Consider the following 18343-nt stretch of genomic DNA (forward strand, 5'->3'; position numbering starts at 1 on the left):
CACTATTCTCTTCTGGAAGAACAAGAGCGAACTCAGTGCAGCCAAGTATACTAGCGTCACATTTTCACTTGAGAGTACGCCAGCTTCGGATGATTCGAGAATATCGACTATAATAGGGATCATAAATGTGTATATAGTGGACAGTCTCTATAGAAAGCCTCGAGGCAAGTATAAGCACTACTTTAGTCTCTCCTTTTTCGCCTCTTTTTTACCCATTTTCGAGCGTCTCGGGTTTATCATCTAGACTATATAAAGGTGGGGTGTAGAAGGACCCGTGGCATATAAACTATAGAAGAATTTACCTATTTTACTATAATCGAGTATGATTCAAGCCTGTTAGGCTTACTATAGATTAGTAGCATCCTAGATAGTTGTGGATATCGACTATACGTGACGATCTATGGAGAATGCAGTTTCGAATCAGCGTGAAATTTCCGCGTTGTCCAAGTTATGCCTCGGTAGTCCGCACTAGTACGTCGTATGTCATCAATCGTTCAAAGAATCCCATATATAAACACGGCAATTTAGCTCGATCATAGCTACGTAGGAAGAGATTTATCGCGCAATACCTTTGGCCATCACTGTCTACCTTTACCTTAGCTCAATAAACCAAACTGCATTGCATTAAGCATGCCGTTTATACTGGTTCCTTTAAGAAGCACTGGTTATCATTTTCTATCTCGATAGCAGTTATAGAAATGATCACTGATGATTGAATACGAATACTACTATTATTGGCGTGGATCATGTGGCTTCTGGGCAACAACTCTCATCAGTTTCAAAGGCGGGGAGTTTCCATCCGCACAAAGACTCCGATGCTGCTCGATCAACTCCCCAGCCCGTTTCGACGCCGTCTCTCTGTCAGCAACCTGCCCAGACCGCAACAAAAGATTTGCATACAACGTTTCAATGATTGCTGCGAGTCTGCTTTCTGTGTCAAGGCGGAGGTCACTATCCCAGCTTGAGAGATAATGAAGCCGCACAACATCCAGGAAACCGGCTGCTGCACACTCCTCGTAGACCTTGGCCGATGCAGCAAAACATTTACCCTCGGCTCTCAATGAAAAGTCGAAGCACCGTCGAATCTCCCAGATTACCGGGTTGTCGGCTGATATGTATGTTTCCTCGTCGATTTCTTCCCATTGAAGAAACCCACCGGGCTCTTCATGAGTAAATAAAACTGGTTAGTGTTGGCCCGAGGAAGAAGGGCGTATTGGGAGGTACATACTCAAGATGGCAGAAAGATTCGAGATTGCAGTTTTATAGTCGGACTCTGCGATTGCAGCAACAAGTAGTCTCACATGGACCACGTCATACCGGCTCCAATGTCCTTGGGGAAACGGCAATGTTATATCCTGGACAGAAAATTCGAGGTTCCCTGTATTTTGCGGAAATTGATCCGCAGAGATGTCAAATCCATGGTAGTAACAGTTGGGGTTTGTTTTCTCCAAAATTTTTGAAACATCCTTTAGCCAGATGCTTGTCAAGTGTGCATGGATTAGTCTTCTAGGTTTGTATGAAGTCGACAGCAGACTCACCCAGTTCCAGTCCCGACATCTGCAACAGAAAGCACGCTTTCTTTAGGAATTGATGGGTGGATCAGGGTGTTCTCGGTCACCTTCGATAGCAAGTTGTGCTGTGCATCGAGCCTACAGGGTTGAATGACGACTTTGGTTAGACATCTTGCCACTGGGTTCGAGTTATGATTTCCTGCCTACCGCTCTGATTCCTTTTTGTCTCTACCAAAGACATATTTGTCCTGAGTAACGGCCATTATGATTTGTGCTGGCTTGTCTTGTTGAATGACAGGGTCAATAATAAAGATGGCGAAGGAGGTATGGTGTCTCCTAGAGGGAATGTGTAGAATTTCAATGTTCGAATTTATTGCATAGTTGACGGGAAAGGAGGACAATTTATTTTGCTTCCGCGTCCTTGGCACGGGCACAATTAGAGCCTGACTGCCTTTGACGCAGTTCATCTAGTTCTCTCTGATCTTCCATTAGGAACCAGTGACAAGCCTTGATTTTGACCAAAAGAATGAACAAAGGTCAAAGCACGCCAAATGATGTCGAGGATACTAAGACGGTAAAAAGGGAAAAACGGTTAAAATAAGCAGTGGAGTGTAGTGGAGCTGGACGCGGTCTGGCTTAGCTGAAAAATGCTATAAAAAAACAAGTATACTTTATGCCAGCACAAACATGCAGGCAAATCTATATGCTGCAGAAGACAGATCAGCGGACCCCGCTTTTTCGTAACGTATGGTAACCTGGACGGGCTCTACCCCTGTTCTCACTGCATCATTTTTACATCTACCTCTGCAGGATTCGGGATGGACAATTTTTGTGAGCCAACTGGCCACTTAATGCGCCTACCATATCTATAATGACCACCTACTTGATTTATGTTAATGTCGATTGAGCTTTTCCACTATACCACCAAATGGTATACCACAAGTCCTTGCTATGTACAAGGATTACCATAGCAGTGAATGGGTCCATGTACGGTCTTTATACAACAAAAGATACTATGTGTGCCTGGCAGGAAAAGGCAAAGCCTCGTCCCTACATACATGCCTGCTACGGGTATAAAAAACATCTCTGTCTCTATCTATAGGTAGAGACAGAAAAAAACAAAAACATACAACAGCATTTGTATGACCGTGGTCACCTAGCGCCCACGGTTCGGGGTTGGGCGGCTCGCCGCCCTATTCAGCCATCTTCAGGGCAATCCGGGCGGACCTGATTCTTCATCTTAATACCCGCTTTAGGCTATAGAAGGGCAGCTTTTTGAGTGGAATTTTAGCCTTTATAAGCTACATTTATACGCTTCTTGTGCTTTTTAATGATTTTTCGGAGTTCTTTATCTACCATTTGATATTTTAGAGAAACATTTCACATATTCTACAGCATCATACTTATATTTTTAGTTCTTGTTTGTACTGCGATTGCACTCATTGAATAGAGAAATAGAGGTCTGTTAAATTAGTTGAGATTTGAAGTCAAAGCATCGAATATTGCGTTCAATAATCTGGCGGTTACCACGCATATCACACGTTGTTGGCTAGTGCAGTTCGAGTTGCTTTTGAAGCTCTTTCCCTTATCGATTCTTCAAAGTTCTTTGGAGTTTATTTATCAATACTTAGGTAAAAAGGCAATGGGCGTTTAATATCTCTCTACTCACGGCAAACTAAAGGCTAGTATCAGCATTATGTCTTGCAGCATATGGGCAAATTATTTAATTTTTTCCTGTTCTTTTCTCTTCTTTTCTCTTCCCCTGTTTCTATTCTTTTCCTATTTTGTATTTATTTATTTTAAACTCACGCTACAATGATCTTCCTCACTTTCTGAGACAATGCCTATTGATAGGCACAATTTAGGCAGCAATAGTGGCAGAGAATAGCTGGAGATAGGGACAAAGATAGAAACTAGGCAACAGAATTCCTAGCAGTCTAGACAATAGAAATTGTAGAATTGTCGAATTCAGTAAGATCTAGAGCTCGAACGGAGGTTTTCAACGCTGATCGAGCATAGCTCTCCTTTAAGGGAGTATTTCGAGAATGTTCATATGAAGTGGTTCGGAGAAGCTTAAATAGAGTATGCAGGCACGTCGCAAAACATACGCCAAACTAGTAGCCCGGTAAAGTAACCATAGCTTAGAGCGTCAGCCCATCTGATTTCTCTGATATTGCTAGTGAAAGATCAGAATAAACCCCTTCTGCATTCGGGATTATTGAAGAAGCAAGTTTTGACGGCTACGAGGAATAATACCGTGTCTATAGTTTTGGCGGCGAATCTGCGGCAAGCTTTTTATAGTACCGGTTATTATATATAAGCGGCCTATCTAGGAGCTCTATGCCACGAAAATGACATAGACTCTTATAGCCCAGTTTTAAAAACGGCGAGGGAACCATTGTATTTTTCCTATCCGATACTGTCACTAATTCGCTTCCCTATTGCGGGCATATTTGTTTCTAAGCCCTATAGGGATCAATTTCAAAACGAGGTGATTTTAGATCTCCCTAGAAGATAGGATAGTCGGGGCGAGTGCTCACTCCGTTATCGCCAAAATTAACATATCTCCACGTGGCTTTATCATGGGCATTCACGAAAAAGGTGGTAAATACTAACCATATAGTATCGAGAATCTAGCAGGAGAAACCTTCTACATTCTTAATTTCTCTTTCCTAATCCTCTCCCTACCTAGTGAAACGTAAGGAATCTTCGGGTCTCGTAGGTATAAGTTCTCTTATCGCTTTGTCAAGTTAATTGAATGCCTCTAGATATAGAGGCTAGGTCTATGGTAGTTAGACCCCTATAACAGCCTCATAGCGCTTATACATAATTGTACGGTATTGCTCACCTAAGAGATATATAGCTAGAAAGTGCAGAGAGTCGTTAATGTAAATCTTAGTGAGGTCGGCAGCGGAGAGAGCACACACGCCCACCGCTTTGATAATTTCTAAAGGGCAAACCAAATCCCATTTCTGAAAGTTAGTACGCAGCAGTGTAGCAATCAATCCTTGCTATGCAAAATCCGCACCTATCGGCAGAGTTTCGGCTAAGCTTTGCCAACTCCTCTTGGCATCCGAGGGCCGGGAGGAGTTAATCAACTCAACAAAAGAATCCGCTTTGTGTATATCGTGGACCTATAGGGGCTGGTCTTAAAGCGATGCCACGATCTCCACGATAATTAAAGGTGAGTGGCCACCTTAGTGGATAACAAGACCTTTAATTGTTATTATACAGTCACTTACGAATAAGGTGACCACAAGGGTCAAGATATACCCTATACCACAACATCCGCGGATTCGAACTATACGGTTGTCTTCTCGTAGGGCACGGGATATACTCACAAGAATTTCTGCCATCCAATCTTCATTAAGCTCTTCCAAAATGTTGATTGGTATATCTTATTGTAGCTAGCGATATGCTTCATAGATGCGACAAACTTAGTTCGCGATAATGGTCCCGAATCCAATTACCGCAAGTTTGTCGGCAATAACCTATATAGCTCGCTCTAAGAGCAAGGGACTGCTTACGCAAGCGGATCGTGGCAGCAAGCCTTTAGAAAGTGAATAGAGAATATTTCTAACGGAGTTCCTATATATATTGCATAGATAGGCTGATAGTAAGGCAATTGCCTAGCTACCTATTGTTTGCGCCATAAGTGATGCGGAGTCGCCTTTCCGCCAGCCCACGATTATCCTAAGACGTTCGAGCCGTGTACTCTAAAAGCGCTAAAGGTATTCCGGAACTTTGACACCCAATAGCCCGCTTATAGGAAAAGCAGCGCTAAGATTTTGCAGCTAAAGCATTGCAATAGGTTAGACGTCATCAGCAGAGAGTGCCGTTAAGATAGTAGAGAATGCCCTAAGACTAGCCAAGGAGATGCCTCCTACGTCGACTTATATAGCTATGGCAGCTAACATTGTTAGCTGTAAAATAGAAAGAATAGGAGTAAGTCAGGAAATTTTTAAAGGCCAACAACAGAAGAAACTAACGAGATATACAATAAAGAGTTTTAAGAGATTAGAGCGGGAAAACACCAGTAAGATAAACCCTACCCGTTAGGCGCTAGGAAAGAAAACCAGGAGCAGTGCATATAGACTAAACTATATTGGGAGACCATACCTCAATTGTGTATAGCTGTTCGCAGATACCAAGAAATCGATGGTTTTACTTAAACCAGGGTGGTGACCCAGTGTAGTGTTATACCGTAAATATTTAGTGGAGAAGGTTAGTGCGGTGCTTACACGAGAGGTTGTCACCTAGCACTCCATTCTCTATAGTGAAGAACCAGGTTGCAATACCTAGTTAATATAGGGCATTGTGGTCCCGAGCAGAGTCTAGGCCTAGTATATATACCGCTACAGTGACAATCGGAGGTTCCGATTGTCCCTATAATCTTTTGGCCGAGTGGGGAAAAGTATCTTATGTAATCATTTAGGTGTAACTTAGCGGCCCATCCTGATTTCACTACCGAACCGCCCACACCACCGAGCCGCCCACCCCCAAAACACATAGTAAATGCGATATTTTAGAACCTCATATCGCAACAACCACGTTATTTTTTGATTTCATGGTCATTCGATAGCTATCGATAAGGATGTTAAACACTATATGTCGATAGCAAGAAAATCGAAGAGTTGCATTATCGTGGTATTGAAAATTACGATGCTCAAAGCTAGAAATATATAGATTACAACCATCAACTCATTAATATTTTCTAAACTCTATAGAGAGGCCAGATATCACCAAAAAGGTATAAAGTTACTAGGTAGACTCTGTATAGACTACTATTGTTGAAATATCAAGTTGTAATTTATCACATTTACTATGTGTTTTGGGGGTGGGCGGCTCGGTGGTGTGGGCGGTTCGGTAGTGAAATACGTTAACTAGTTATTTAGTTAAGTAAACCTGCCGTCCCGGCAGGATTATAGCATTCGTGCGCGAATATCAGCTAACCACTAGTACGAAGCTTACCATACAAAAGTGTATATTACAGTTAGTTATCCATGTCTGTACCCGCGGACAGATTGTTGAAATAGCGGATTTTGTTATATTCAGTTAGAGGTTAATATATTTTACTGGTTGACCCATATATTATCGTATAGGCAGATCTCTATCATTTATTCATACAAGCGACGGGCTACTAGAGTAACAAGCGAGTACGCCACCTCAAAACACCATAGTAAATGCGATATTCTACAACTTGATATCTCAACGACGGTATTCTATATAGGAGTTTCCCTATAGCTTAAGGCTTTTTAGGTGACATCTAGCTCCTCTAAGGACTTTGGAAAAAATTTACCACTCTATGATTGAAACATATATTTTTGGGTTTGAGCAACGAAATTCTCAATACTATGATAATGCAGCTTTTCAATTTTCTTGAAACTTATATAGCGTTTAAAAGCCCTATCGATAGCTATCAAATGACAATAAAATCAAACAACAACGTGGTTGCTAAGATATAAAGTTGTAAAATATTGCATTTACTGTAGTGTTTTGAGTTGGCCCACTCGCTTATGAAATACGCTAGTTAGATAAGGCGTTGATTTAATAAAATTCATCAGAAATGCATCATAAACGACGCTTCGCCGATAATTTGTAATATCAGAAACTAAATCCCGCCTTATCTTCGTGCCGAACCAAGGGAAAAAAAAATTGGGTTGTTTGGGGGGAAGAAGTCTAACAAAAATGTAAAATTATAGTTCAATCAAAATTTGAAGATATCCATTCTGTACTCAATCTTTGATCGTCGCCTTTGCACCCTCAGCGACACGCCCACGAGTGGGTCTCTCGAAAGTTACACTCTGCGAACCCCATCTTAAGTCCAGTTAACACCGAAGAGCTTTAAAATTATAGCATAAATAAATTCAAGACTGTCCAAATTTAAGTGAGAACTAAAATATAATCCCAAGAGAATTAAGGAATGCAAATATTGAAATGATCCAAGTTTCAATAGGAGCATAATCTTTGGTTCAAGCTTCTATCAACGATCCTCTAGAAGATACTTTCAGGCCACCACATCAGCTTTTTGCCAGTTTCATAAACATAAAATTATTCCGCTAAGGTTTCCGAGGCTAATTTTCGGATTCTAGCTATAAGTGAGTGAAACTCCTCAGACACGCGGCGCACGGGATACTAGGATTGTCAATAGGAAGGCGGTATGGAGGCTATAAAATCATGTATTCAAGGTCAATATTATAGTGCAGTCTTCCATAGGCAAAGAAGGCCTTTGATAATAGGGTACAGTAAAGATAAGGTCAACGTCCCGTCATCTTAGCGAAAATGCTACGGTCACATGTATAGTTCACGTGCCCTATGTAGATCAGCGCCGCAGCTTCACCCCTAATTCCCTTCCTCATCAATCGACACCACATCTAAGTAGAAAGAAAAAATCAACATACGAGGGAAAGCCACGTCAGCGCTTCAGGGCCGTACAGGACCTTCAGCTGCAAAATAGAGGTGTTGTTCATGGCATTCAGGTGAAGAAGGGACTGAAAGGGTAGGGCGGCAAGGGCAATTTCCCCCACGAATCAAAAAGAGTGGGTGAACACCGACATACAACAGTAAGGATTCGCTAGTGGTCACCCACCTAACTACTAACTTACCGGCGTGTGGCTTAAGTACGGCTGAGCGGACGGGAAGCCCTGTTCTCCACACCCTGTGGTCGTATGTACTTGGTCTGGCATTGACAGAGTTCTATAGGGATTGAGCGAAAAAGGTTTAGTTGATAAGGTTATAAGTGCGAGCGCGTTATATAGAGTAGACAGGGTGATTCTTACCCTGAGTCGCGTGATTACGGAACGCTCGGCCTTGTTGAGAGCTCCTGGGTCTGGTATCCTCCATTTCCACTAGAAGTCTGAATTCATCGGTGTTCTTTATATGCATCGCTTTGATCCATAGTCATCTCGGAGTTTGATTGATTTAGATCATACTCAAGGAGCCCCTCAATGAGACTGTAACTTCGATATTTCCCAATAGCAACGGAAACAGGATTTTCATATATTCCCACACGTGCGCCGATAGAGGAAGAGTCTCTAATTGGGGTTATAATATTGGGATCAGTTGCATTTTCCAACAGATTCTCTGGGCAGACTGAAGTGTGCCAACCATGGGTGTGTAACTTCCCCATGTAACAGACTGAAGGGAGCCGACTGGTGGGGGTTAAGCTTCGCAGAGAGGTACATTATTGACATCAATTCTCTTTTTCGTCGGGAGGGATTGAATTCGATCCTCGTCACCGGTCTCTGTCACGCATCTCAGCATCCTGTGGAGGTGTCGTTTAATGAGAAAGCTCTTGACAGGATTATCTTTATCAACGAGCTTGCCTGTCATGCGAAATAAGCAATCCTCACCCTCTTGGTAGCCATGAATCGCCGGATGTCCCATCCGATGCAGTTGGTCAACCTCAAGGGATAACAGATCAGCCCTGTGGAGATAAAAATCTGGACGAGCGCAAAATGTTTCCCGTTAGCCAAGAGCGAGAGCCGACTCCCACCAGTGGGATTTTATAATCAATGTCGACCCAATCTCAATCAATTTGGCCACAATTTGATTGCTGCAGAGGATATCCGGTGTTTCTTGGCGCTGGCTTGTTTTTGCTCTGCTATTCGTGTTGTAAACACTGGTAACGTCTCATCCCATTGAATATTCGCACCTGCACTGAGAAGATGCGATAGAGATGGGGATGGTGGAGAAGAGCATTCACGTCGCTGGGCTGCTGCAGTACCTGCAGAAGAAACTCAAGGAACTGGAAGCTTTCTTCAACGAAGGTATCTAGATAGAAGGACTTTGGGGTCTACGGGATTGAAACGGTTGGCGAACAACCCTTTTCATTACGAGGTCTATAACAAAATATAACCACAGGCAGTATACCGAGGAAACAATGGTAAGGACTTTCAGCCTATTAGCTATGAGAATAAAACGCTGAAGACAGATTACTTGATTGTCATCAACACTAGGTACATTCAGAAGCCCAAATGGCATAAACTTCACAAATTATCTTCATTATCCAATGACCCGGCTCTTTTCCTATAAACTGTCGCTTGTGTTGAATGCTTCGACCAGAGTTTTGACAATGTTGAATTGCCATGATCAGAAGATTATTCAGTGCTTATCGTTGCAAACACATTTGTTCCAATCCCAATCCTTGCACTTAGGATCCTTCTGGCAGGGCTTGTCATTGCAGACGCACTTGTTCCAGTCCCAGTCCTTGCACTTAGGATCCTTCTGGCAGGGCTTGTCATTGCAAACGCATTTGTTCCAATCCCAGTCCTTGCAATTCCAATCCTTCCGATCACATCGCTTGTCGTTGCAGACACACTTATTCCAATCCCAGTCCTTGCACTTCCAATCCTTCCGATCACATCGCTTGTCGTTGCAGACACACTTATTCCAATCCCAGTCCTTGCACTTCCAATCCTTCCGATCACATCGCTTGTCGTTGCAGACACATTTGTTCCAGTCCCGGTCCTTGCATTTCCAATCCTTCCGATCACATCGCTTGTCGTTGCAGACACACTTATTCCAATCCCAGTCCTTGCACTTAGGATCCTTCTGGCAGGGCTTGTCATTGCAAACGCATTTGTTCCAATCCCAGTCCTTGCAATTCCAATCCTTCCGATCACATCGCTTGTCGTTGCAGACACACTTATTCCAATCCCAGTCCTTGCACTTCCAATCCTTCCGATCACATCGCTTGTCGTTGCAGACACACTTATTCCAATCCCAGTCCTTGCACTTCCAATCCTTCCGATCACATCGCTTGTCGTTGCAGACACATTTGTTCCAGTCCCAGTCCTTGCATTTCCAATCCTTCCGATCACAATGCTTGTCATTGCAAACACACTTATTCCAATCCCAGTCCTTGCACTTCCAATCCTTTCGATGACAACGCTTATCGTTGCAGACACATTTGTTCCAATCCCAGTCCTTGCACTTCCAATCCTTTCGATCACAACGCTTGTCGTTGCAGACACATTTGTTCCAGTCCCAATCCTTGCACTTCCAATCCTTTCGATGACAATGCTTGTCGTTGCAGACACATTTGTTCCAGTCCCAGTCCTTACACTTCCAATCCTTTCGATCACATCGCTTGTCGTTGCAAATGCACTTGTCCCAGTTCCAATCTTTGCATTTCAAATCCTTCTGGCAATGTTTATCGTTACAGACACACTTGTTCCAGTCCCAGTTCTTGCAATTCCAATCCTTTCGATCGCAATGGGAAGTTCGAGCTGTATAGGTCAGTGGATGTTGTGTTTTTCTCCGCGGAACACACACCTTCGAGGGAATTTGCGTCGGCCGGTGCGGCGAAGACATCAGTCACCGACAGAAGCAGAAGAAACGCGCTTGCAACGAAGCCTTGAATCTTCATGATAGAGAGTGTGGTGGCTGGCAGCCAAGTTCAACCAAGTTGTTCCTAAAAGAAGCCTGGGGAGATAGAGTATAGCGCAGTGCTGAGAGTTTCTCGATTGACAATGAGCTATGGTCTGGAATCGAAATAGGTCGACGGCACAAGGCAATTTTATACCCAAATTACTCAATCATTTTAAAAGTTTATCCTTCGTATCCCAAAATAAACAAACCTGTACAATTCGAGCGAAGAATCACTGTCCAAGGCAGAGTTCATTCTAGACCTTAAGTGGCGTGGCTCCTCATTCGCAAATTATCTATATAGTATCATGGACCTGAAAGCTATTACCTGAAAATCATGATGTAAAGCGGTCCAACCGGCTATGCGAACCTATCCAGAGATATACGCTCCTTTCTTCCTACCACTAATAGACCAGCGTATGTTACCGAGCGAGGATCGCTCCGTTTGGAACAACACTTCTCAAAGTCTATGCTCTGGCTTCTTTGTGGTTCATAGATCTAGATGAGTCAATGAGATGAATCTCACATCATGATCTAAGAAGACCTACTGTTGGCCGCCATCCGAGATACGAGGTTCTCTTCTCATTCCAGCTGAGATGCAGCTATCAAAATTGAGGGCACCGTGAGTCAAAGTAAATTTCTTGCTGTGGATTCAGAAAGATCTAGGGCTAGATAGTGAGCAATGGTGGTCCCGTGGATGTCGTTGAGACACCTGGAGCTTTGGGGCGATGCCAAGAGCGCGGCCGATGCCAAGCCCACCGCGGAACGAACCCACTCTGGGGGAATCCTTGTCACGCCCCAGAAGTCGATCACTTCGTATTCAGAACATTCGGGGCCTAGCACGTATATACTTTGTGGAAATTTATTATTAAATATATGAATATTTTAAGCTAGCTAATGCCTCCGAAAATACTGTCACCTGCAAGCCCATGAAAGGCATACGGTGATTTGAAAACAAGTCACGCAAGATAATGATTAGTTACTCGGAAAAGTCCAACGAAGCTCATTTTAGTCGGTAACAACGCTTTAGTGCCTTTGGATACTGGCATAGTCCATGCAAGTTGACATGTTGCATGAGTGTTCGCCACGAAGTTCCGAGTTCAAGCAAGCTCCTTCTAGTGTGAAAGTTATTAGGTTTTAGGAACAATATTGAGAAGCCTCTTTAGAGTATCTTTTATTTTGTCTTGGGGAGCCGAAATCTTGTTAAAGCAAGTGGTCTCGTATTGAGGTCTCCTGGCTATGAGAGGTTCACGCTCCCTTTGGAACACAGTAATGGAGCTGAAGCTGCCCAAGGCTCATTATGTAAAAAACAATATTGATGCATGGAACGTAGCCATTCATCATTTGAAATCAACACGATTGGGTAGAAGGTGGAAGAAAGGTATATTTTTGCTTTCAATTAGTGATTCTTTAGGTATTCTTCTATACTTGGTGTATTTTCGGGGGTGGGTGGGGGGAGGGGATGAGAGACCCGCATTCAAACAGATTGGTCGGGATCTCCCAGTGAAAGGGTGAAAGAGGAACGGAAACTAGATTTAGAAAGCAAGAGTTGAAATCTGGGGTTCGTCTGGACCTCTCATGCAGGGTCCTGCAGCAGCATACGTGACGTCACGCTTTCGGGCCCAACCATGGTAGAGGCTTTCTCTCTTTATTTAGATACTTCCTTTTTATTTTCTATTTTCCCCGGATTTGTCGCATTGGCTCAACACTCAACGGTCTCAATCTAGCTAGCTTGCCTGCTCGGCATTTGCTGTCCAGATTGATGAAGGATAAATGGGAAGTAAAGCCTAACACAGCTATAATAACCTGCTCTAGATGCGTAACTCGATATCTCAAGGTTCGAATAGGTACAGCTCAACTTTCAAGACATGGGGACAGCGTGCATGCATATATGTCCATACATAAGCGATTGATAATAACATGATCATTAATTAACTCTGGAGGCAACATGACCACATTTATCGGCGTCAAGGAAGTGAAAGATGCATTTTCACAATACAGGTCAGATCTGAACGAGTCCATGATCAACGCAGCTCTGATTCTGTGATTTTACTTGGCATATATCATCGTTTAACCAGAACTAAAAATGCTATTCTGGGTCAGCTTGGTTCTTTATTCGTCCTCTGCCTCGCTGTTGAGCCCAATTGGCAAAGAACGCCGCTCCTTGTTCAACATAATTTAGTTTCTTGGAACTATTCACTGCCGCTTAGTATTCTTGGGACTGGACAAGCGATTTCCCCAAAGGGAAAAAGTCTCCACGGTTTGCATGTGACGTGTTGTAATGAAGTCGCGTGTTTCCCATGTCGTGTCGAGTTTGACTTTCCGCAAACCAGTTTTGTCCGAGACATTTACTTTTATAAGCACATCACTATCGCTAGCTTAACTACATTATTTGGTCTTGAGATCAAGTCCAGGCACTTCGAGACCTTTAATTTGGCGTTGTTTAGCCCTTTAAAATAGCTGTCTTGGCAGGTAGATAGGCTTTAACTTGGCTCCTCTGAGTTCGACCCACGGTTCGTCATCCTAGACACCAGTCATTTCGCGTGCTTGCGACCCAAATCGGATCAGGTGCTAAATTTAGCATATAAAGCTCCCTAGATTGATGGAAATGTCACTATTATATCATCTAATATTGAGAGCGAGTCCGGTATCCTGTAGCTATCCATGGAATTGCTTGTGTCAATTTCTCTCCGCTAGTAGAAAGTCTCAACTTAACAAATACCACCCCAGACGAAATAATATGCCGAAAGTATGACATATACTTACGGATGTGGACTCTATACTGTCAATAACCACTGTATAAAGAAACTATTTGTCTACCTAGATTTATAGGGGACTAGGAAGTAGTTTTTGAGGTCTTTTGGATCAGCACTTCACACGTGCTATGCAGTGAATCAATTCAAAAGCCGCGGAAAGACGATGGACGTAATGCATATCTTCTTGACAACGTATACAATATTGGTCCAATTTCCTCTGGTATTGAGTCGGCAGAAGTTACGATGAAAAGTTGCCGTGGGCCCCGATGCATAGGAAAGCCTTGAGGTATGAGAGGGGCCCTCACGGTCTAACTTGCTGAAGCCTCCAGGAACGGAGAAGTCAATCTTCGTTTATGTGCCTATTGCTAATTTGTAGTCCCTTCAGACTATATCCATAGTAGAAGGATGGTATGATAATCAACGTCAACCAATGAAAAGATGTACAATACAGCAAGTCTTCATGCACGCATATCAATTGATGTACATTAACAATTTCAGATCACAAAGCAAAAAGAGCTGCAGCAACTCCGGCACCACCAAGCACCACCTTTTTAGCCGTAGCAAGCGACATAGCCGCGTTCGTAGTCGGAGTCACAGATGCCGATGCCGTAGTGGAGCTCGAGCCTGAGCTTGTGCTCATAGAAGTCGCCTCATTGGTCGAAGGTCCTGTGTTGGTTGCGACAGCCTGCGCCGATGCCAAAGAGACCTGACTCGAATAATCACTGGCTGTGAAAGGAATCTTTTTGAAGCAATAATCTGCCCCGGCCCATTCGTCGTCAAATGACGTTACAGTCTTCGTGGAAGTAGATGGGCTTTCCGTTCTGGGGATCAAATCGTAAACACAGCAGTAAGCATCTGTGGTCTCGATCATCATATGACCATAGCAGCAGTTGGTTTGGTTTTTAGATGAATTTTTGTACCAGCTTTGAGGACAATCGCTCGTCGTTGTGGTAGCGGCGAAAGAATTGTTGGGAGGAGGAGGCTTTGAGGGATGGCATATTGGTATTATAGGACAAGGTAAGAATGCAATCAAATAGGGTTATGAAAATATAGAATCTAGAGAGTCGTCCGCTGGCCTTTATGGACGACATGTATGCCAAGGATCAAGGATTGAGGATTGAGTTACGAAGCACAAAAATGGAATGGTTGGCTCCTTGGTTGGAGTACGAAACTCCAGCGCGTTCCTAAACAAGGAAATTGAAAGCCGATAGCGTGGTACCAGAACATTAGGGCTACACAATCGGAATGACTAGGGAGCAAAATTGGGGAAGCGCTTGGGGAAAGGGAGGGTGGATCTCACTTGGTCAGCCCGAACTGCTCAGCGGAACTTCATTGTAAGCGCTATCGACCATTTTGTCTCCTGTTCGCTGTCTTCGTAAATTAAGGGGCTCTGGATTGTAATCCTAGATGCATAAGGGCATTCTGATTGGGCAGATCCATGCACAAAGTACTATCTCGCAGTCAATGTGCAGTAGTCGCCCTACTAATGTACACCAGCGTCTCATATGCCTGCATTGCAGAAGGCCACCAAACGTTTAAGACGCCATGCCATCCGCGATCATTCGGTTAAACATACAAAACCAACATGAGATCGAAACCACTCCCTGCAACAGTACACGACCTAGATGCCGGCGATAACCCTATTCTGCATACGAGGAAATCTGCAAAGATAATCGACAGAAAAAAGTCATCCAAGTCATTTCGAAAACAGACCAAGCAAATCCATGAGAATATCCCAGATTGCATTATCGGCGAGTCGATCTATAGAGGTTCGATCGCAGAATTAGTGGAATGCCGCGGTCAAGATGCCGGTATTCCCCTTACTATCTTCACTCGAAGTCAGGACACCAGTCCGGAGCGCAATGAAGTGCCGGGTTATAAATTCAGAAAGGTATTCGTCTCTGGTATGTCCTTTATTCGTCGGAAGGAGAGAGAGATGACTAATAATTGACGGACAGACGATCCGAATATTCTGGATGCCAATGCGACTTATGCCCCAATTACGGTATTCATAGCCAAACTTGACGAAGAACAATGCGATCCCAGTATATACGTCGAGCAGCGGGTGTTTCGGTGTGGGCAGGAAAAGATCATAATCCACGAACTCAAATTCAAGGGCAAGGTCCAGGTCGAAAAGGAATACCTCTTCAAGGGATGCGGTGATGAAGACCCCAACATCGGAAAGCGGGATCTCAGACTCAAGATCCAAACAGTAAGCTCATCCTTTGGTGTCATGGGCCATTGGAGTGTGCTAATTCGCATCTAGCTTGAGCAGCATATCTTCGCCAGTTACATGCAACGGGCAAGTTACTATGGCTACGATATAAAAGATTGCATATGGCTCAATGAACACACTATTTGTAGTGGACTTGCCCATACGGTTCAGCGTTGTGACGGGTCGCCCCCTTATCAGATATCTTTCAACCCCGAAGATCTTGAGATCCTTCTGGATACAAAGCTCAAGAGACCAACTTTGACAAGTGACGCGTCTGGTGAGGGGTTGGAGCTTCTGAGAATATGCTTCAAAGGGCAGGGAAAGCATACAGAGGATAATGGACATGCAGGGGATCTCGTCCTTAGGGTTATGTACAAGTCTTCTTCCTAGACAGACTGTATTCCTGTTTTCAAGAGTGGTCGAGTACCTACGCAGGGAGGAAGGGCTCAAGGCAACGCGGCACTCAAGGAAATGGCTAGATCAAACATAATCTTATCTTCATTATCATAGACATAACACCATCTATCGTAGCATCATAGTGCCCAGACCCAACAAGATTGCAACCGGGCCACGGGTGAAAAAAAAAAAAAAAAGAAAAAGAGAAACACGAATTGAAAACAAACAAGGCAAATCTAAACGTCTGACGGTCTTGCGGTTTTACCTGTAGCCAATTCATGTAACCATAAATAAGAAGTCTTCGAATGCATTGTTTTGTGTGTTTCATGCCACCGGTAATATGTCATGCAGTCGATCAGAGAATAGTGCCAAACCTATAGCAAAGAGAAGAACAAGAAACGTTAGTAACTGGCTCCATGGCGAAGATGATTTGGAGGGAGGATTGGATCTGTAGACAGGGCCGCGAATTGGCAAAGATGTCCAGGAAAGAAACGTAGAGAGATCCCAATGGTCCAGGGAAAAAGAGAGGCAAAGAAAAGGGAAAAAATTACATACCCGAAAGTCTGCTTAATGCTGCGAACATAGTACATGTCCCAGTTCTGCTTGGTGACATCCTCCTGGCCAACAGGAACGCCAGACCAAGTAACACGCATCTGAGTAACACCGTCGATATCATTTTGGTCGAAGTTGATCTCCAGTGAACTGAAGTGACCCTCGGGCCACTGAGCCAGACGCCACTTCTGGACAATCTGCTTGGGCTCGTTGAGAGTCACGAACTCGCCAGTGACATTGCCGTCGAAGATGGCGAACTTGCCGCCAACCTGGGCGCCGTCAAACTGGCGAGGAGGGCCACGTGTGAAGGCAGCAATGCGCTGCGGGTCGGTGAAAGTGTTGTAGAGCTCGCCGGCTGTGGTACGGAACTCATCGGAGGCTGTCACGGTGGTGGTGTTGACGGCGACCTTGCCGGTCTTGGAGGTAGTGGTAGTCTGCGTGCTGGAGGCCTCGGTGGACTTGGTTTGAGGGTGGACGCTGGCTTTGGGGAAGCCGCTGGAGGGGTTCACGCCGGGTGCGTGCTGGAGGTCCTTGCCGTGCTCGGTGATGAGGGCGTTGGCGAACCCGCTGAGGGCGGAACGGATTTGCGCGACGAGCTTTGTGCGCACCAGGTCCTTTACGGGCTGCTTGGAGTTGGAGTCGGCGTGGTTCTCGATCTCAAACTATTTTACGGGTTAGTGTTACTGGGGGGTTTGCCTTGGGAGACGGGGACAATGAACGTACGACGTACTCATCTTCCTCGGTGTCGTGGGCTACCTCGGGGATGCGAATAGTACCGCTGACATCCTCAGCGTCCTTGGTCTTACCTGTGGGAGCGTCTCAGCCTGCCAGGTCCAGGAAAATAACTTGATATTGGACTACAAACCTGAGTATTCTAGCGACACCTTGACATCGAAAAGAGTGATGACCTTGCCCTTGCGCTGGCTGACATCTACGTCGCCATCCATGGACAACAGCTTGTCTACTTTGGCTGACACGCCCCCTTCCTCGACACTGATGCCGACCAGGTTCTGCTGCAAGTATTCCTTGGCCCAGCCAGAGGCATCCTTGTTGACCCAGTGCCAGTTGTTGGGGTTGTGAAGAACCATGATGATGAATTGAAGCTAGGGGAAAAGAAAAGATCTGATTTGGGGGTAAGAGGCAAGTTCCTCCTCCTTAATTCTGTGTGCAAGCTTTATCGCGTATAGGGTGGGTTCTGTTGGAATTCCATGTTAGTCATGAACATAATTTTTTCCATGAGAAAAATTGCATGCGAGGAAGCCATTGTCAGGACCGGGGCGTATGTTCCCGGACGAAAAAGCGTTGTCCGCAAATAAGATGGTTTTAACCACCTATCTCAGACTGGTGCCAGCTGATGTCTCTTCATATGAGGCCAATTGGAAAATTTCGAGCTCGAGGGGCAGGTTGAACTTTTTGCCACCTCTCGCTCTGGTGAAAGGAAACGCAGAAAACAATGCAGTGTACACTTACAGTTGACAATGTTTTAAGTCCAGAATCAAAGACTTGGGGAATGAGAAGAAAGAGAAAGGAAGATGAAGAGTTGA

At 44.4% G+C, this 18343-nt stretch overlaps 5 protein-coding genes across 5 annotated transcripts; 1 reads left to right on the top strand and 4 right to left on the bottom strand.

Moving 5' to 3' along the window:
- Positions 1-731: 731 nt before the first annotated feature.
- Positions 732-1774, bottom strand: N7446_011215 (class I SAM-dependent methyltransferase; the record flags this gene model as incomplete). Its single annotated transcript, XM_058519957.1, has 4 exons — positions 732-1162; positions 1229-1479; positions 1539-1649; positions 1719-1774. 4 exons carry the CDS (start codon positions 1772-1774, stop codon positions 732-734), a joined length of 849 nt encoding a protein of 282 aa, XP_058367481.1.
- A 7840-nt stretch (positions 1775-9614) lies between these two features.
- N7446_011216 (uncharacterized protein) lies at positions 9615-10881 on the bottom strand (the record flags this gene model as incomplete). The annotated part of the gene is made up of 2 exons (XM_058519958.1): positions 9615-10741; positions 10788-10881. 2 exons carry the CDS (start codon positions 10879-10881, stop codon positions 9615-9617), a joined length of 1221 nt encoding a protein of 406 aa, XP_058367482.1.
- Positions 10882-14135: 3254 nt separating this feature from the next.
- Positions 14136-14507, bottom strand: N7446_011217 (uncharacterized protein; the record flags this gene model as incomplete). The annotated part of the gene is made up of 1 exon (XM_058519959.1): positions 14136-14507. One exon carries the CDS (start codon positions 14505-14507, stop codon positions 14136-14138), a length of 372 nt encoding a protein of 123 aa, XP_058367483.1.
- A 622-nt stretch (positions 14508-15129) lies between these two features.
- N7446_011218 (uncharacterized protein) lies at positions 15130-16241 on the top strand (the record flags this gene model as incomplete). The annotated part of the gene is made up of 3 exons (XM_058519960.1): positions 15130-15540; positions 15595-15848; positions 15903-16241. Exons 1-3 carry the CDS (start codon positions 15222-15224, stop codon positions 16239-16241), a joined length of 912 nt encoding a protein of 303 aa, XP_058367484.1. The 5' UTR covers positions 15130-15221.
- A 215-nt stretch (positions 16242-16456) lies between these two features.
- Positions 16457-18315, bottom strand: N7446_011219 (AHA1 family protein). The gene is made up of 5 exons (XM_058519961.1): positions 18270-18315; positions 17665-17994; positions 17523-17605; positions 16803-17461; positions 16457-16695 (listed from the first exon to the last, which is right to left on the bottom strand). Exons 2-5 carry the CDS (start codon positions 17885-17887, stop codon positions 16572-16574), a joined length of 1089 nt encoding a protein of 362 aa, XP_058367485.1. The 5' UTR covers positions 17888-17994; positions 18270-18315; the 3' UTR covers positions 16457-16571.
- Positions 18316-18343: the final 28 nt, after the last annotated feature.

The sequence above is a fragment of the Penicillium canescens genome, assembly GCF_028828765.1.
Source record: "Penicillium canescens strain IBT 15451 chromosome Unknown utg000008l_segment0_segment0, whole genome shotgun sequence".
Lineage (NCBI taxonomy): Eukaryota > Fungi > Ascomycota > Eurotiomycetes > Eurotiales > Aspergillaceae > Penicillium > Penicillium canescens.